The 19,466-nt window shown below is 39.0% G+C and overlaps 1 protein-coding gene across 5 annotated transcripts in view; it reads right to left on the bottom strand.

Annotated features, from left to right (window-relative positions):
• The window catches only part of FRMD4A (FERM domain containing 4A), a 566,280-nt gene that overhangs the window by 159,649 nt on the left and 387,165 nt on the right, over nucleotides 1–19,466 (bottom strand). For all 5 annotated transcript variants that reach the window (XM_073619521.1, XM_073619519.1, XM_073619520.1 and 2 more), the window contains exon 5: nucleotides 2,024–2,108. In XM_073619521.1, the coding sequence (XP_073475622.1) occupies nucleotides 2,024–2,108 (85 nt within the window). The remainder of the gene's footprint in view (nucleotides 1–2,023; nucleotides 2,109–19,466) is intronic.

Genomic DNA, 19,466 nt, shown 5'->3' on the forward strand with positions numbered 1-19,466 from the left:
TCCTAGTTCATTTGGCAGATCTTCTCTGTTTGAAGATCACCTTCCCATGGGCCGGCAGGCTTTTTCTTTGGATCCCTAGTTTTCTCTTTCCACATAAGTATGCATGTAACAACATTGCTATATTGCTCAAGTAAGTATATATATTTTTATTTGATATCCTTGGGATTTATTTCACATGAGGCATGTTTGTAGTATCTGTATGGATATTCTATGAAAATATGCTGTTTTGACCTGTACCAATATTTAATGAATTTGTAATTCTGATGATCATGTTTATATTTTTCTTTCTTTATAGGCTTGTTTTTAAATTCCTGTGATTAAATACTTCCTATGTATTAAACTTTGGCTGTCCTGAAGAAGCGGGTGATGCGTTAAACGCGTTGACCTTCTCCAAAGTCTTAATGAGTCTATTACTGTAATGTATTTTGTTGTTAGCAATGTGCGCTTTCTTTTAGATTGTATAAAATAAAAGACAAATCTTTTTTGGACAAACTTTTGTATCTATCCTTTTATAGTGACTATAGAGGTATATGTAAAGTCCCAAACCTTACTCTTCTGTGCTTTTTAAAAAGAGTTACCGGGATAATACCCCTGTGTTAGTTGAATGAAATTCCTGATATATCTGAGTTCCCCCTTTTTTTGGAGATCGAGGACACCCCAATTCTAGTACATTAGTTGACTGAACTGTGTCCTGGGCAAGTGCTTTCAATATCACATGGTTGAAGTGCTTGGGCGCTCCCTTGTGTTCACTTGGACTTATTGATTTTATCATTTGTCAGTGACATTGTTCCTCCTGTTTCCCCACTTGCGGTCCACACTTTGCTGTCGTTTGCTGGATCTGGATGGTGGGGAACCCCTGCCTATGGGAGCAATAAGGGCATCTGGGGATCTACCTTGAATAAGTGCGTGTCCTCGAGTAGTTTTTCTTTGTTCTGAAGCTTTTTTGCAAAACAAGTGGAAGTAACTACTTGCTCACCAGAAAATTAAGACATTTGTTAATGAGACTTGCAAATGTATCGCTAATATTTTGTGCTGACATTTGTGGATGCTTCCACCTGTTATTAAAATATGTTTGTCTTTTAAAAAAAGCAGTTATGTATCAATAAAATATCCAATTTTAATTGTATGCACTTCAGTGATTTTTGGCACCTCTAAAGTCCCACTACCTCAGATTTTTGTTTTTGAATAGTTATGTTATTAGGAATGCGGTGCCTAGCTGGCCTTCCCACAAACAACCCTTTTTTTTCTAAAAGTTACAATCAGAGTCTACACTTACTGATCTGCAGGACTGGCTGCAAAACATGGTTCCCGTCATTTCTCCTGCCTTGTGTCTGCTGTGCAGGAAATGCAGGATAATCATAGGTGTGCGCAAAGGTTGTGTCAGGTGTGCCTGGGTACACCCTAATCACCCCGTTTGGATTAGCATTATTGCTCTAGGTGCCAGTGGGGAGATGGGAAAGATCTCCAACTGAGTGACCTGCTTGAAGCCTAATGCAATAGACTGTGCACACCTATGGGGATAATAATCAGCTGTGTGGGATTCCTGTCAAAATGCGTGGAGGTCCCGCCCAATCCGGGACTGTTGTAAGGTATGACTGAGTCTACCAATCATGCTTAATATCCAATAGCTTGGTGCCAGAAGTAAAAAGTTAGAAGCAAATACTATACCACCCGACATATTCCACCAAATGTAACCCATGCAAGAGAATTGGACCCCAGTGTAACCGTGAGTCACACACTTGGCCCGCAGTTGCAGCGCAGTATTTACTTACAAAATCCCCATTCAGCTGTCAAAAAAAGAGGCAAAGAGGCATTCAGGAGGAGTATAGCCTAATGAATGCCTGGCATCCACTCATCTACCATCAGCAGGAGCAGCAAGGATGGTGGCAGGTGTGGGCAAGCCCTAAGTATGATGTTACCTGTCTGCTATTCCTGTTGCTTCATCACTAAATTGCAAATGTCATACCCCCTACACTAAACTATCAGTTTGACTAAGGATATAATTATTTAAACAATATATTACCTTATATATACAGGACTTGGCATTCAGGAAGAATAGTTCAATTGTAGCATTATCCTTTAGGTAAGATATACTTTCAATGTAAAACCTGCAAGACAAAAGAGATGAATGAAAAATAAACAATATGAAGTGCGGAGGAATACATGAGTCTTTCTATCAAGCTGGTAAACTTTTTAGATCCTCTATTTAGGCACTTTAACATTTCATTTATTGGGTTTCAGAGCATGTGAAAAGCTGGAAATAGAATTTATGGTACTGTATTGTAGTGGAAGAGTACAGAGGTACAGGTGAGTGGTACTGGGCCAAAATGTAAGTGGGGTACTAGACTTGGCACTGCAAAACAGGTGGCCCACTACAAAACATGTTATCTATGAAAATCAGAGGTACACAGCCATAACCACAAGTAATGAAATAATTATGCCCCGTAGCAATCCCCCCCACTCTTCCCACATCCCCGGTCTACAGCTCCAGCATCTTTGTTTGGCACTTTCAATACTTTTGTTTAACTAGTCATTCATGTCGGAAATCTCACCCCTCTTAAGCTTCAAACTACCTCCTTCTGTTGTAGACACATTGGGTGCTGATCCCTGGAGCCTGTTCTCACTCCGTATAAACACTAGATAAAATGAAAAATGCAGTGCTGACAATTTCTTTACATTTATTATTCTCACTCTATAATGCTAAACAAAGATAAGAACCAAAGGGCTGCACGTTGGTACAGTATCACTTCTTTTGGCAAGTTTTATTGCACAAACAGTACACTTTGGTTGCCTCCATCTGAAGGATCAGCCCTCAAACATGTTTCACCCTTCTCGGCTTAGTCGCAGAGTTCTTCACAGCTAAGCCGCGAGGGGTAAAATGTGTTGGAGGGGTGGTACTTCAGGTACATGTGAGGAAGATGTACTGTTTTTGCATTAAAAGTTGCTGAGGGAAGTAATACTACTACAGTGCAGCCCTTTGTTTCTTACCTTTGTTTAGCATTATAGAGTGAGAATAATAAATAGATAATTAAGTAATAAACATAGGTGTGCGCTGCCTGTTGTATTAGGGTGTGCACACCAAAGCTCAAACACTCATGCATGTGAGTGTATGTATATACAGTATATACAGTATATGATCGCCCTGCCTGCAGATTCAGAGTGAAAGCCAGTATCTCTCCCTCTCCCTCCCGCTGGCTTTCAGCTGCTGGAGGGATAGACACACACACAGTGCATTGTTCTGCAATTGTCCTTCTGTCCCACATTTGATTTCCCCCTGTTTGCTCGGGCCCCCCCCCCCCTCCCCCCACTGCGCCACTGGCTTCCCTCTCCCGTGGGCGGATGAAGCACGGGGAGAGTGGGGGAAGGGGCTGGTAAATATGTCATTTACCGGCTCCTTCCCTCAGTGTCCATGCAAAACTGACCATAGTAAACTGTGTTTAAGCTGCTTCAGTTTATGAATGTACAGGAGCCTCTGTCTCCTGTTTATTCATCTTTAATTCAACTGAGGTTACAGAGAAAGGTAAGGAAGAATTTGTGTCCTCAATTCTTTTCTCTGTCTCAAAAGTGAGATCCCCTGAGATTTCATTCAACCCCCCCCCCCCCCCCCAACAGCACTGTAAAAAATAAAATGTAAAAAATAATTTAAAAAATGTAAAAAAAAAAAAAAGTTAAAAAATTGGAAAAAATAAGTTTACATTTCTTTTAATATTTTGCAATTAGGGGGGCCATGTCAGGTAGGCTGTAGGGGGCCCCATGATTTCTAATGCCAGCCCTGCACCACAGTGCATGCCATGAGCATTGTGCTGTGCTGCAATGTGGGTCCCATGGCACCTACTGTCCTTGCGTGTTAGGACACCATACCAAAATGGATGCCAACACAGAGGATTTGATTTTCTAACACTGGAGAGTGCAAAATCTGGTTCAGCTGTGCAGGAAAGCTATTTAATTCCTAAGTTCAACTTGTTCAATTAAGCTTTGACAAATGTAAAACCTGCAAGCTAAATGGTTTCTATGCAGAGCTGCACCTGATTTTGCACTCTCCAGTTTTAGTAAATTAACCCCTATGTGTTATGTGCATTGTGGTAATGCTAGGTAAATAGTCAAATGTCCTCTCAACAGTTACATTTTATTGCAATGGTTTAAATTATTTTTGTAAAAAAATGATACAGACAGTATTATATTTATCCATAATCTTTTGACTGTGAAATTAAAAAGGCATTCATATAGTGAATGCTATCAATATATGTATTCACCCCATACTGTTATCGGAATACAATATTATTTTAATTGTAGAGGAAGTTTAAAGCAGCACCACAATAGACTGAGGCACAAAAACATTAACCACAGCATTCACTTTGCTTCCTACTGCTCTAAAGTCAAGATGGACTAAAAAACTCTCATGCAGAAATAACATTTTCTTTTACTTTGTATAAGCTTTTATTCTGCATGTGAACAGATTTACTAAAACAACAACTGTAGACCAATTCAGAGACTTGCACAATTTCCTTCATGTTGCCTTCCATAATTTCAACACTAGAGGGTGCTGATGTACTTCATGTTAAAAGGTGAAATGGTCTCTACTGATACAAATAAAACAAAAAATAAAATGTGCTCTTACTTTAAGAATGAAAAATAAGCTCACGTGTCTGTTAAACACACTGGCAAAAACAAAATGAGCATACCAAACTAGCTGATATTTTGTGACAAAATTCTAAATGTACATGTATCTGAAACATACCCAATTAGGCTAATTTAAAGGTGCACAGCTGAGCCTATGCATAAAATGCAATAAGGTCCCATAACAATCAGAATTTTTTACTGCATTATAAACTGAACTATGATTGGTTGCAAAAATACTTGCACAATAATGTAATTTGCAAACAATTATTTGTGCTCAGTTAGTTATATATAAAAACCACAATTTTGAAATTGATTTTTAATAACAAATTGTGCTGGTAACAGAAAACAAAAGTCATATTGTGTGGGATTTGCATTCTCTGTTATTGTTTATGCATGTGTACAGAGACTTTTGGATCTCAGTTTTTACTGTTAATTGTTCTCAATAGCAAGAAGATAATCATTAAAAATCAAAGCTGTATTTTTACACTAAGTAGAGATGCATAGGCCTTTGTTAGACGTGTTACTATTACAGTATTACAGAACTATATATAGACTGTGCTTAATTAGCAGAGTGTAATAGAAGGAGGAAGATGATTATAGAGCGACTAGAGAGTGTTTACCAGGCACATCCAGAGACAGGAGGGGAGGGAGGCAAGCAGGGCCCAGTGCAGACACAATTATCATCTGTTGGGAGCTGACACCAGACTGCAGACTAAGTTTGCCAGTGTCGGGAAAGCGGGAGTCAAGGAGATAAGGAGTTCCCAAGAGAATGAAGGAGGCCTTGTTATGAAGACACAATCACAGATGTGATTTGACTGCACTTTCACAATATCGTGACATCAGTACAGAAAAAAAAAAAGAGGAATCAGACAGAAGGCTGTTTTACAGATTGAAGGCCTGAATTGTCTTCGAATGGATTTCCTGGCATGATCATTAAACTACACACGCTTGTTTCCTTTATGTTTTAAAAAACATACATATTTTTTAGTACCATATTTAAAAAATGTGCCATCAAACTTTGAATCACAAACACAACATGCATGAAAAAGAAACACCTTATCTGCACTCAAGTGTAACAAAACATGACATTGGATCCTAAAGATTATAAGGAGGCTCATTGCTCCATTCAATCCATACGATGCCCAGAATCCACTCATGGACTTGCTGCTTTCCTTAGACTAGGGAAATCTATAGTTCCAAAGGAAAGCCCAAAAAAAGGGGGGCACCAGCCTAATGCATGATCATGAGCACCAAAATGTAAAAACATACTCACAAGGGTATTAGATACAAAAGCTTGTGGAAAAAAAATCCAACAACAACAGTATCTTGGACCTCTATGACCTGGGAGACCTCAGAAACATTGCATAAACCACTGCAAGAATCCTAACATCAAGGGATATAACCCCTTCTCCCTTGAAACACATTAGCATGTTTGCAATGGTTTGCTAAGTCCAGAAGTGTTTGCGTGGACAGTAAAAGTTGACCTAGGTACAAAAGGAACTTGGGAAGGGGGAGGGGGTGGGAGGGGTAGGAAGTTGCCCCCTCTGAATGGAGGGGCAGGGGGAGTACTGCTCCTGGAAGGGGTCACTCATTAGAGGGGATGTTTCCAGAAGCACAAGACAGTCCAAAGGGTTACAATTCAGCCATTGTACTGTGTCCTGCAAATCTGGGAGGAGAGATTTTGTGTCATTATCTGCAGGTAGAGGTTTATGGCTTTAAAATACTGTATATCTAAGGTCGCTATGTCATTCTGAATCTTTTCTCCTGTTTTGTGCAATGTAGATGTAAGATCTTCCATGGAGGTTGTCATTGATCTCTGAGTAGAACTTATTTTGGTGGGTGGGGAATTCTGCTTCCACAAGGGAGGGTTGCAATCTCCTTCTGCATTCAGTAAGTGGACCATTAGAAATACCCTTTGTCAAGCCACATCGGCAAGCCGCTGGTTTCTGACCCAGTTCTACCATGGTGAACTGCTTGAACATATCTATTACAGTATTCCAGAATTGTTGTTTCTTAATTTTCTTGACAATACCTTTCATGTCTTTTTATACCTAGATATGGCCACAAGACATATCCTGGATGGTGCAATTAGTCAGACAATGCAATTAGCATCGTTGGATTATTACTCTAAGAAGATCACAAACAGGACCAGCCCACCTATAGTGCATTTTTCCCTAGAACAATGTAGTCCAAGCTGCAGGGATTCTGCATTCAGTACCATTCCCAAAGCATTAAAGTGTATAAAAAATGATATATTGCAGTTTACAAGTCCTTAGATGTAGTGGCTGTATTAATTTCTTTTTTTTTTTTTTTTTAAGTTTTTTTTTAATTGTATATTTACCTAACAATTCTATAAATAACACATTTCCTGTCCTAGGATGACTACACTCAGTCAGCCCACTGTATCTGTAGAGGGAGCCACAGGCTACTCTCCTAATTTGCACTACTAACCCCCCTCCTCCACTCCCCACCTCTGTTTAATAGGGGGTGTTCTATTGTAGTTCATAGAAGGTAGCTGGAAAAACTGATAAGATAGTTTGAGATATCAGTTCAGAACAAAGAGAGTTAGGCCGAGCATACATGGATCGAAGCTGACAATTTTCTATCTATGTATGGGCACTGTAGTTGTACAGACATCGATCTACCAGTCAACTTCTGTACAACCGCCCTGTCGGATTTTCCCCACTCGATCAGCACACAATCACACCCCAGATGATGTCCAATAGGACGAAACGGGTCGGATGACGCTCGTGGAGCCATTGAAGTCCCTTTCTGATGCATCTTTGGATTTTTTAAGCACTATTCAAGTGGATTTGTGTAAGTGTACATCTGTTTTTACAATAAAACGCCTTTTATACAGTTTTACACTATGTGTGGCCATTTATTCCCTACATATATGTTCAGGAGCGGCCTTCCTTTTTGACGTTTGCTGCCCATTGGGAGTTTGTTCATTTAAAGTGGATCTTCTCCATCCAACCGGTGAAGGGGTGTCTATAGACCATCCATCGGATACAGCTGGACAAGGTTGAGGTATTACCTCATATATGCTTGATTGACTCATTACAAACCAGTATATGAGTCCCCATTCTCTGGTAAGCATGCCCATTTTACTCCTTGGTGGTGGATTGCACAAACCAGTGACAAGTATTTTCTCTATTGTGCCTTCACATGGGTATCTTCATCTCAAGGATTTCAATTTCTTGGTGGACTATCTTTCATTAAATTCTTATTTTAAAGCAACTGAATTTGATGCATTCATCATTTTTGCATTATTGATCACAGCATGGAATTCACTATTTTATTTTGTTGTTGGGCTTTATGTTTTGCTATTTGTGTGCATATTCACAGTTTTATGACTTTATTGTCATACCTATTGATTAGATACTTGTTCATTGCACAGTATTATTTTTTCACTTTTTACACCATGAGCGCTGCATTATTATTTATATTTTAACTGCAGACTATAGCCTGCAACACTGATCAGAGTATTCTAACAGTAGGTAAGATTCACCGCTGTCAGAATACAATAGCTCAGCGGGGAGGATTCCCTCATCTCCATCGAGTGTGTGGATGGGGGGAATCAATCCGTTTTTTTTGGTTCAAACTCTTGGTTGAACGAAAAAAAAACAGACTCATCTATAACATAAACGGTTATTTCATTATATTTGTCAAAAAGTAGCCTAGAAAAATGAGACTAATATAGCCACCACATCTAAGAATTGATAAGCTGCAATATATTTGTTTTTGGGTTTAGATATCTTTTAAGGGTCCATGCACACTGGCTTAAAAAAAATGCTGCTCCTAGAGAAGTTTAGCGTTTAGAAGCAACTAATATTTTCCTATGTGTCCATGCACCTTGGGTAATTTATAGGCATATTTTAAGCTCAGTGTTTAGAGGCAAAAAAACCCCTTATGTTTTGCATTTTTGAGACCAGTTTTCCAACAGAAAAAAACTCTACACGCTTCTAAACGCTAGTCCAAAAAACGCTACAATGAACGTCTTTTTCTGCGAAGAGCACTGGCATTTCTTTTAGCCAGTGTGCACTGACCCTGAATGAAGCACTGCTGGTGTTGTGACATCTATATATTTGTGTATTCTAGAAACAGATAATCAGATTGTAATTTATAATGAAATTTATAATGAAAAGAACATGCATATAGCTTCCAATTAGATGTTATTCTCAACACTCCCAATGTGACAGTTTTTTTAGAGTCTATGGGTTGGAAAAGCATGTATTTAGACTGCTTGCAGGTGCAGAAGAGCACAGGGTGGTTACATATACCACATATACGTATTTCAACTGTGTATATGGCTGATTTCCAGGAGTTCCACTTGCAGGAAGATTTATGTTATCAATTTTGAAGACATAAACATACAAATTACAAGCTAAATATATTTAACACACTTCACATAAAAAATGGAAAGACCAAGTTATTCCACGTCAGCTAATGAGCATCTAAATAACTACTCTGACTTGTAATGGTGACCTAGAACATAATAGGGGGGTTTATTTAAACTGGTGCACATAGAAACTGGTGCAGTTGAGCATAGTAACCAATCAACTTTCAGGTTTTATTGTTAAAGCTTAATTGAACAACCTGAAGCCAGAAGCTAATTAGTTTCTATGCACCAGGTTCTGCATGCTCCAGTTTTAGTAAATCTCTCCCAAATACCTAAGAGAGCAAAGTCCGTAATGTGTTTAGTGGAGGTGGCCTGGACACATTTATGATTACATTGCTGAATTTCATGTGTCAGATGGAGCATCTAATGATTAAAGATATTTGGGAACAGTGGCGGCCCGTCCTGCGCCGCCCCCCAAATCCATGTGCCTGGCCCCTAATCTACATGCCGGGCGGCGCATGGATTACAATGGGGTTTTTGTTTTTTGAAGCACATGATTAGAGCCTGAGGCAGAGCACTACGCCCTGAGCCCACCCAGTTGTATGACAATAGCGAATTAATATTTGCTATTGTCTTGCTGATGATCCTCCCGGCCAATCAGGAAGCCCTGATTGGCCAGGGAGTCTTAGAACTCCCTGTGTGCTTGTCTGCAGCTCTTCTCTCCCTCACGTTCGGGTTGCTCCGCTTGCTATGTGGGGGTACCTGTAGCCATTGGCTCCCAGTGTTGTCAATCAAAGTCAGTGAATAGGGAGCAGGGGGGCGGGGCCGAGTCCTTCTGTCTGTCAATGGAGCAGCTTCCCATGGGGGCACTGGACAAAGAGAAGAAGCCAGGAGAGCCGGCGGGGGACCCCGAAAAGAGGAGATTCAGGGTCCCTCTGTGCAATTCCTTTGCACAGAGCAGGTAAGTATAAAGAGGTTTGTTATTTTTTTAAATGTTTTATTTTTTTCTTTACAATCATTTTAAGCTTTGACAAAAAAACCTGGAAGCTGATTGGTGGCTATACAGAACTGCACCAGATTTTGCACTCTCCAGTTAGGCCTCTTTCACACTGACGGACCGACACTGTCCGCTAAAAACAGACAAATGGGGATGCGCTCCCCATTCATCTGGTGGATCGGATCAAATGACAGTCGGATGGAAATGGACAGACAGTCCGTTTTCATCTAACCGCTCCTTAGGAACAGTGGGCTGTGTTCATGTCTGCTCTGCATCAGGGGAACAGACAAGGACCTGTCATCCGCCTGCTCAGCGGGGATCAGCCGAGAGATTCCCTGCTGAGCAGGCGAATCTGCTGGCAGACTCCACCAGTGTGAAAGGGGCCTTATAATTAATGAACCCCACTGAGTTTATTTGATAAAGGCAAATATGCTGTTCACTTTGCAAGAAACTTTTCCTTTAGCTTTGCAAATGAGGCACAGAGGTACCATTAGTTCAGTCTGCACATTTTTGCATCATTTGCAGCAATTAATTAACCCATCACACTTACTACCCAAAAATTGTAATTTCCAGATATGTTCTGGAGTTCCTATCATTCCTATTCTCCATGCAAAGTCTTCAATAAATGATTGAAGAAATAATGGAACCACAAGACCAACTTCTGCTGGCACCTTTTAGAGTTTTTTTTTTTTGTTTTTTTTTACAATCTCACAAGGAGCATTTTACACACTATTTTATATAGTCTATTCTAGTTGGGTTAGGAAACATTCACTGATAAAATTTGTGAAAATACAAAATAATCACTTGCATCGCTTAGGGAATTACACCTGAAGCCCCCTTATTTATACAGTGAACATATTTAAAAGTATCCACTTAATATTCTGGCTGTGGTCATACTTGGCTGCATGATAAAATGAGGCTTCATTTAAGTACTTCACTTCTCTACTATCATTTTTTTAAAGAAATTAGTTTTCCGAGAACTAATTAAATGAATCAGTGAATATGCTGCTGTGAAATGAGTGAAGACTTCTACGGTTGGTAGACAGGATACATATATTCTACAGAATCAGCTCTGTCTCCAAGAAGAAGGGGAATTTTTTTCTTTAAAAATGCATGTTCAAATTCAGAATACGTAATCTTTTTCTGATGATATTCTGTTTGTGTGAAAACCAAAAACCTGCTGTTTTCACATAGCAGCAAACATCTGCCACAAGCCAGGACTACACTGCTTTGCTATTCAGGTCTTTTTTTCACAGCACACTTAAAATAGCCAAACTCCGTGCACCAATTAATAGGCTTGGCAAAGTGAAGTTAGAACTTTAATAAATTCAGTTAGAACATATTATATGATTTAGGTAAAAACATTTTGGCACATGCCAGATTAAAGAATATGTTACCCCAACATTTCATATTCCTGATAGGTGTCTGTGGTACCATGTACATGTATAAAAAAAAGTAAGCTGTTCTCTTTTTATTGCTTCATTTGCATACCTTCCAACTTTCTGAGATGGGAACAGGAGACACATATTAGCACAAGTATGTAGGCAAAGGATACCCGCTCTGCCACACCCCCTTAAAGGAGAATTATTAAAAAAAAATGATTAGTTAAACCCACAAGGGCTTTTTTTTTACCACTGCTATTCCTTTATATTGGCTTTTGGAATGTACAAATGCAGCAATTTAGAAATTGGATGAAAGGTTTAGCACTGACAAACACTTTTTGATAGATAAATAGTCCATTTTATATACAACTATATAGATCAGACCAAAATGAGGGACAAATGAGGTTACACTTTGTTCCAAATCAAGGGCAGTCTCTCGAAAATCAGGGACAGTTGGGAGCTATGCATTTGCGTGAAATCCCTGGTGTTCTTCCCAGCCCCCCTGTTCGCCTATAAAAAACTGCCCACACGAGGCATGAGAGCACAGACTGGCCAGTTTTCTGGCTGTAATGGGAACTCAGCCTTCTCAGCCAGTGGTTATCCCCTCTGCACTATAAATATACATATGTTTCTGTAACCTTCAGGTAGCCTCAATTTCTTCTTATAAGGGTGTGAAATTACTAACATACCTTTATTATTTAAAGCATATTCAGTTGTTCCCATTTCAAAATAATTATTTAGTACCATCTACAGAAGTTTGAATTCAGGGTGATAGCATCTATTGGTATAGATTGTAGAGTCAGTTTTTGAAGCATGCTGGCCTCCCCTGAAGGCTATTGCAAAAAATTTGCCTTACAATGATTATCATCATAAAATTGTATTCAATGGTATGGTATGGTATACAATGATATCATCATTAAATGGTATTAGCCTAAATCTAAACTTCTACTTGTCTCTAAGATGGTACAACATTCCGATGCGAGTACTAATTTTAAACATTTCCATTTCCCCACTGCTTAGAGTCTCAGTGTACATCATAGGCACAGCACTATTATATGAACATTCACTTCCAAATCTGCAGAAATTTCACAAAGTGGATTATTTCCCAAGATAGATGATATTTAACTGTCAGTTTATAGCTACAGATTCAAAATGGAATCGATAGATGAAATGGATTGGACCTAAAATGTTGGGCATTTCTGTTACTACCAATGTATGAGGGTGAGTAGTTTTTTATCTGCACTTTTGCTATAATAATCCTTAGGTTGGCTGTACTAATTACTGAGTGTGCATGTTGACAGATGGCACCTTTGTCGTTGCTTTATTGAATCTTTGATTTTCGTCACTTAACATGGCCGTGTCACTCTCTGTTTGCACCAAGGAAGAACAGCGAACAGTGATTCATTTTTTTTTTGTGGTCTGAAGGTGTACCAGGAGCCGAAATCCACTGAACGCTTTCATCACAATAAGGGTAAAGAGTCCTGTGCGTCTTCTGGTCCGTTTCAGGTCTAAATTCAGCTAAAAATTCGGGCTGAAATCGTACCTGAAACGGTGAATGGGGACGCACCAGACCCCTGCTGTGACCCCAGCCTACGGAAGTCATTGATTTGCCACAGACCAACATGTGCAAGAAATGGTGCATATATGGCCGACATTTTTTCTGAGGGTATATACAAGCTTGTGGAGTGCAGGAATAAGTGCATGGAAAAGCAAGGGGACCATGTTGAAAAATTATGTAACTGTCCATTCTCTACTAATCTTCTAATAAATTATAGAAATAGAATGTGGATAATTAATGAATCACCCTCATATCTTTTAACATTTATTATAAAATCGAATGATCATTTGACTTCATTCATCTATTGCTCTAATTGCGTTTTATTTTTGTTATGTTAACTGTACTTTCAAGTTGTATATTAAAATGTATATTTTCATTATATCTGTATTAATATTTTCCTTACACTAACTATCCAATAAATATATCACTTCCAATAATTTTCATTTAATAAAAATGTTCTCTATTTTAAGCTACAAGCACCAAAGGAATTCATATTCCAGTGTGAAAATAAAAGAAGCAGGAACAGTCTTAATGGCAGTTATTGCAGGCATCATTTGCTCCAGAATATTATCTGGATTACTCAAGGCACTAACAAATACTGGTTTCTATGCTTGCCGAAACACAGCCATTCAACGAGAGATGATTCATGGCTTTGACCCATATTCCCACAGGACTTGTAATTAAAATGTTGTGGCTAATTAAAGCATAGCCAAGAGGATAATGAAATAAATGAAACAACCAGGTCATTGCTAGCCAGTGAGTAACAGTTCTATATAGAAGAATTAATAAAACTAGACACTTTAACAGTGCAATAATCAGAACACATGGCTCTTGTTATATAAGAACCTTAAGCTGCACATACCACAGTTGATCCGAGAAGTTTACAAGTTTGCAAGTATCAGCATTTGAGTACTACCTACATTTTTTGGATCGTACAAGAAGGGGACTGTACAGTGACTGCATACATAGGAAACTGTATTCATTTAATGCTTTGATTGCCTCTATCATCCTGGCATTTGATAACTGAGAATTATTGATTAGATATTGATTGCTACTCCATTCTTTCACAAACATTTAGCAAGCTAAACCTAACTTGGGCTGATATGGCCATTGTGTATGCATGTGCACCTACACCGCTCTGACTCCTTTGTCTTGATCTATATCCACCAATTATGTCAACTGCTTAGCGCACATGTTGCCAACTAGTGTTGATTCCTGAAACACAATCAGTTATGGTTAATGGAAATCTGCAGTAAATGGTACAAAAAACAAACAACAAAACTATATTAAGTATAGTGGTAAATATGTTAGTGAAACTATATAAGTTAGACCCATTTGTTTTATCTTCAGGTGTATTTTCAATCAAACACACCTGCAGAGAACTTACTGAAAGCAACCCCTATGAAACGAATTTTGCTTTCCAAGGCACCAGTTTATAGAAATCAGTGTAAAGTATGGCTGGAGTTACTGTAAAGAATGGCTGGAGTTACTGGATATTTTACCATTTTGGACTAATTATCTTCTGCATGTTCGGTATTCCCAAAATGATTGAACCAGCACTTGGCTTTAATCAGGATGTATGCATATAAAAGTAGCCTAACAGGTATTTCTTTTAATAAATAAAAATGAAAAAAAAATGCTATTTAAATTCTAAGCAGATAAACCAGAAAACCTTCCAAACAGAAAGCACCAATCATGTGACACACATCTTTTTATCTTTATACCTGATAATCACTCTGTTAACAATATTTATGTAACAATGGAAGAATAGTGCAGAAATGACATGCAAGTGAATGTGGACAGATGAAAGCAGGAATTATCTGTGTCTGCAATCACTAGGTGTTGCTTGTTTGCTATTCTTTATTCGAATATATTGGAGATAACAGATCGTTTGCATAATGGCAGAGTTTACGTTGCATATGGTGAAAAATATTAGTAGAAATTTTTTTTTTTTTTACAAAATGATTTAAAGTGTTACTAAACCCACAACTGTATAATCAGTCTGTATATGCAGTTAAGCATGCTTGTTATACTCACTGTGGAACCTAATGGGTTAGTCCTCTGCATTGTGTAAAAAGGCTGTTTGATCCATGCACAGATTCCCCCCTTCTTCCACAATCCCCTAACCACCTCTTGTATCTCTTGACCTTCCCTCTTAGATTGTAAGCTCTAAGGAGCAGGGCCCTCTGATTCCTACTGTATCAAATTGTATTGTATTTGTACTGTCTACCCTCTAGTTGTAAAGCGCTACGTAAACTGTTGGTGCTATATAAATACTGTATAATAATAATAATAACCATCTCTGGATAACACAGAGTTAGTGGAGTCAGTCTGCACATGCTCAGTTTTGTGTGTATTGCTAGAGATTTTTTTTTCTTTTCTTGGGAGAGAGCATGTGATCAGCACAGGGCCAATCAGCACTGTCCAGACAGAGGGTTTGGGGTCCTGCATCCTTATAGGACATTCGTGGGAGAATGAAAACTCCTCCTACAAGCTTTAACCAGACACTGATAGAAGTCACAAGACTGCTATATACTGCTGTTGAGGAAAGGTATTTAACATTTTATATTTACTAAAATAATTGCATTTCCATGTTCTGTGTACTGTGGGAGACCAGATATAGTGAATGCAGGGTCCTGGGTTTAGTAACACTTTAAGGTATAATAGTTATCTCACTGATAACCTTTATGAAAAAGTAATAAATAGCTGTGTCTCTATACAATTTTGCTATAGCAAAGTTTAATTTTCAGCTTGACTATTAATATAAATGTATGTACATGGGGAAAAGAACTGGTTAAAAAACAGAAGACGAATGGTAGTAGTGAACATTATACAAAATACATGATAAGCGTTAGCAGTGGTAAATATGAGCATTCGCTAATAGGCTCAGTCCAGGGTTGTTATGATTAATCTGGAGGATGGGATAAAAGTCATGGGGCTATTTTTGCTAATAAGGTGAAATGTGGTAGACAAAACAGCAGATGCAATTTAATAGGCCATGGTAGTAATAGGAGTCTCTATGAACAAAATAAAATACAGACAGAGAATACAGAACCAGCAAGGATTTAGGAAAACTGGCTTACAGCAAGCTAAGCATCTATATGTACTCAATGCCAAGCACAAGCTGCAAATGTAAATAACAAGATAAACTATCTTGCCGAAGCATGTCTGAAGGACTAGTAAAGCCTATAGATCACTGTAAGGTGAACATAAAGGGTTTGCAGAGGGTTCCAAATAGGCAACTAAATTATTAAAAGTGACATAAGGTCTTATTTACTGTAAAAAGAAAAACAAATGGGCTTGTTTAGTATGCTAAACAGATGCCTTAGAGGTGAACTAATATGCATAGCTATATTAAGGTCAATATAAATATCTGGGAAATTAGCCTTTTTTTTACAAGTACTATACAGGGAATAGGAAGGCATATACTATGTACGGATAAAACAATTTTGCTATCAGTTTACGAAGGGGAATCTTTATGGTGAAAATAGTTAAGCTGTGGGAACTGATCTGTGTGCCCTTGTGGGGTCAAGAAGAGATATTCTTCTTAGAGTTTTTGCCTTCCCCTGGACCTAAGCTGTGTGATTTTGTTATAGCATAAACTTGATGTTTATTTCTCAACATATAACCTCAGTAAATCAGACACTAAGGCGTTGATTTACGAGAGACAAATAGGCTGTGAAAGCAAAAATACTATTTTTGAAAATTTTGTATGCATGTCATTGGGCTTAATTTGCAATTTTTTTATTTGCAATATTCACCATATTCACTAAGTTAAGTGAAAAATTACCTGGAAAGTGAACAGCCTATTTGCCTTTAGTATATCAACCCCAAACAGTCAACAAACTGACACATCATGCATCACGTTAAGGTGCTCCTCCTGGTCTAATCAGATTTAATCTGACCCAGTAGAAAGTTATCATTTTGTTTAATTACTATATCACGTGTTTTTTTCTGGACAAAGAACTGTACTAATTGTTGAAGAAGGTTTCTTCTGTAATTCCAGAACTTGAAGCCAATAAAACTGCTCATGTAATTGTCCGTGTACTGATAGCTTAGTGCTTTGGTGAAATGATTGTTTCACAGCATAAGCTTTTACAAAAGTGAAAAAAGTATTCAAAAAGTTAAATCAGCTGCCCTCTGAGTCCCGGCCAGGTGGGACTTTTATCTTACTTTTCCTAGCTGTGTGGCAGTGAAGTCATGTTTGCTAAAATCCCTCAATATCACTTTATACTGGTAAACACACAGAAAAAAAGATCAAACAGCAAAGATAGCCCTATACAACTGCTAATGCACCTCCATATCCTAAGATAAACACTGAAAGCATCTGATTAAAACAGATATGTACTGAGAGCATCTGATCATAAATTACATAAACGTATAAGAGTTCAGCCTAAATGCACCTGTAACGGCCCTGTAACATTTCTAAGCTTCAGGCAAACAGCTACATAAGCCGCTAGAATACATATATTGGAGCTGGTTTATCTACCAAAGGATTTGAATTTCTGTCCATTTATGAGATTTAAAGTGATTGTAAAGTCTTGTTTAAAAAACAAAAACAAAAAAAACATGTTATACTTACCTCCTCTGTGCAGTGGATTTGCACAGAGCAGCTGGGAGGGTGGCCGAGCCAGCCCTTAAATATGTATGTCATGCCAGAAGGGTAGTCAGTGGAGGATAGAGTGCTGAGGAGACTGTCAGTGGCCTTAGAGGGGAGTCTGGTCTGTCAGTGGCCTTAGAGGGGAGTCTGGTCTGTCAGTGGCCTTAGAGGGGAGTCTGGTCTGTCAGTGGCCTTAGAGGGGAGCCTGGTCTGTCAGTGGCCTTAGAGGGGAGCCTGGTCTGGGGGGGGCTCCGACTCAGGCTGGAGCTCGAGCTGGCTTGGGAGGATCCTGACAGCAGTGCTGTCAGTGGCCTTAGAGGGGAGTCTGGTCTGTCAGTGGCCTTAGATGGGAGTCTGGTCTGTCAGTGGCCTTAGAGGAGAGTCTGGTCTGTCAGTGGCCTTAGAGGGGAGCCTGGTCTCTCAGTGGCCTTAGAGGGGAGTCTGGTCTGTCAGTGGCCTTAGAGGGGAGCCTGGTCTGTCAGTGGCCTTAGAGGGGAGCCTGGTCTGGGGGGGGGGCTCCGACTCAGGCTGGAGCTCGAGCTGGCTTGGGAGGATCCTGACAGCAGTGCTATTTGAAAGGAGTCTTGTCCAAGAAGCAGCCGGAGTATGGAGGACAATGTGAATACATCAGCACACCTAGGGATTCACAAGGGGAGAGGCTACCACATGTAGCAAGCCTTTCCGAAAGACAACATTGTGCTTAATCTTTTCTTTTCCTTGCCATGGGAGATTTTTGGAGCAGCTGGGTGGGCTGGTGAAAAAGCAGCTAGGTGAGCAGGTAGTTTCTGTAGAGAGTAGAGCTGGAATCAGTGTCTACAATGGAGTTGGAGATACTCTGGCATGCAGTCTACAACAGTTTGTGCTACTTTCCAAAGGACTGAGAGTTCCTAGTCCTTAAGGGGCTTTTGCGTGCTTGATTATCAGAGACTGTCATCATTCAGGAGGTGGACAGTTCTGGAGAGTGTTTATGGGGAACAAGTTGTATCTATTATTGTTCTAATCAAGCTGGGCATCCCATAATTATTATTCCTCATCCAAGTTATTACCCCTAATAAACAAAAACCAAGCTCAAAATCTGTTCCTTATGTCTGGATGCAAGTGGAAAATGATGTCGCCTAGCTGTGCAGGAGTGGGGAAACCAGACATCTGCAGGGGTAGTGCTACACACACACCCATTAAACTATAACTAGAGGCACAACTTTTTCCTTAGATTTGGATACAATAGTAAAGGGTTGGTACCACTTTCAGGTTTTAATTGCTGCCTGTCTCCTAATTAGGGAGATTCCCTTTCTCTAGTTAACCTGATCACCAATGTCAGCCGGAATGAAATCCAAAATTTTGAGTTGTCACTAAAACAGCAAATACTCCAATTGGGACACTAGTCCCTGTGACAATTGTCTGAGAAGGAATCTTCCTCACATTGGAAATATATCCTCTTGATTCCTATTGAGTCTATAGGACAGGAAGTGATGAAAAATCTCCCTATAGAAACACAGATGGCAAAAAAAAAAAAAAAAATCCTGACAGAGGTTGAATCCTCCTCTACCCTATCCTCTACCCTATCCAATATTAAAAAAGTTTTAGCTCTAGATAGACTTTACATTTCATAAATGACATTTGTGTTTTTCCAGAAAAATTTTATACAGCAAGAGGGATAACAATATGTCAAATAAATAATTATAAAACGGGAACTAGCTCTTATCGACCTCCACTGAACCAGCTTCTAAGCAGCTTATTATTGGAAAGAAGGAAAATTATAAAAGTGAAAAGGATAACATCAGAAAGGTATTTAAAGTGCTGTCAAGTCTTATGATGGAATATTATAAGCAGATTTGTAAAGACAAGGACCGCTAGCAGAAAAGAAGGAGTAAATAATCAGATATGTCAAGTGGTGGAAAAATTGTCAAGTCAGGGAAGAGGGGGTGAGAAAGTGGAATGAATGAATGAAACCATTTTGAAACATGAAA

The sequence above is a fragment of the Aquarana catesbeiana genome, linkage group LG03, assembly GCF_042186555.1.
Source record: "Aquarana catesbeiana isolate 2022-GZ linkage group LG03, ASM4218655v1, whole genome shotgun sequence".
NCBI lineage: Eukaryota > Metazoa > Chordata > Amphibia > Anura > Ranidae > Aquarana > Aquarana catesbeiana.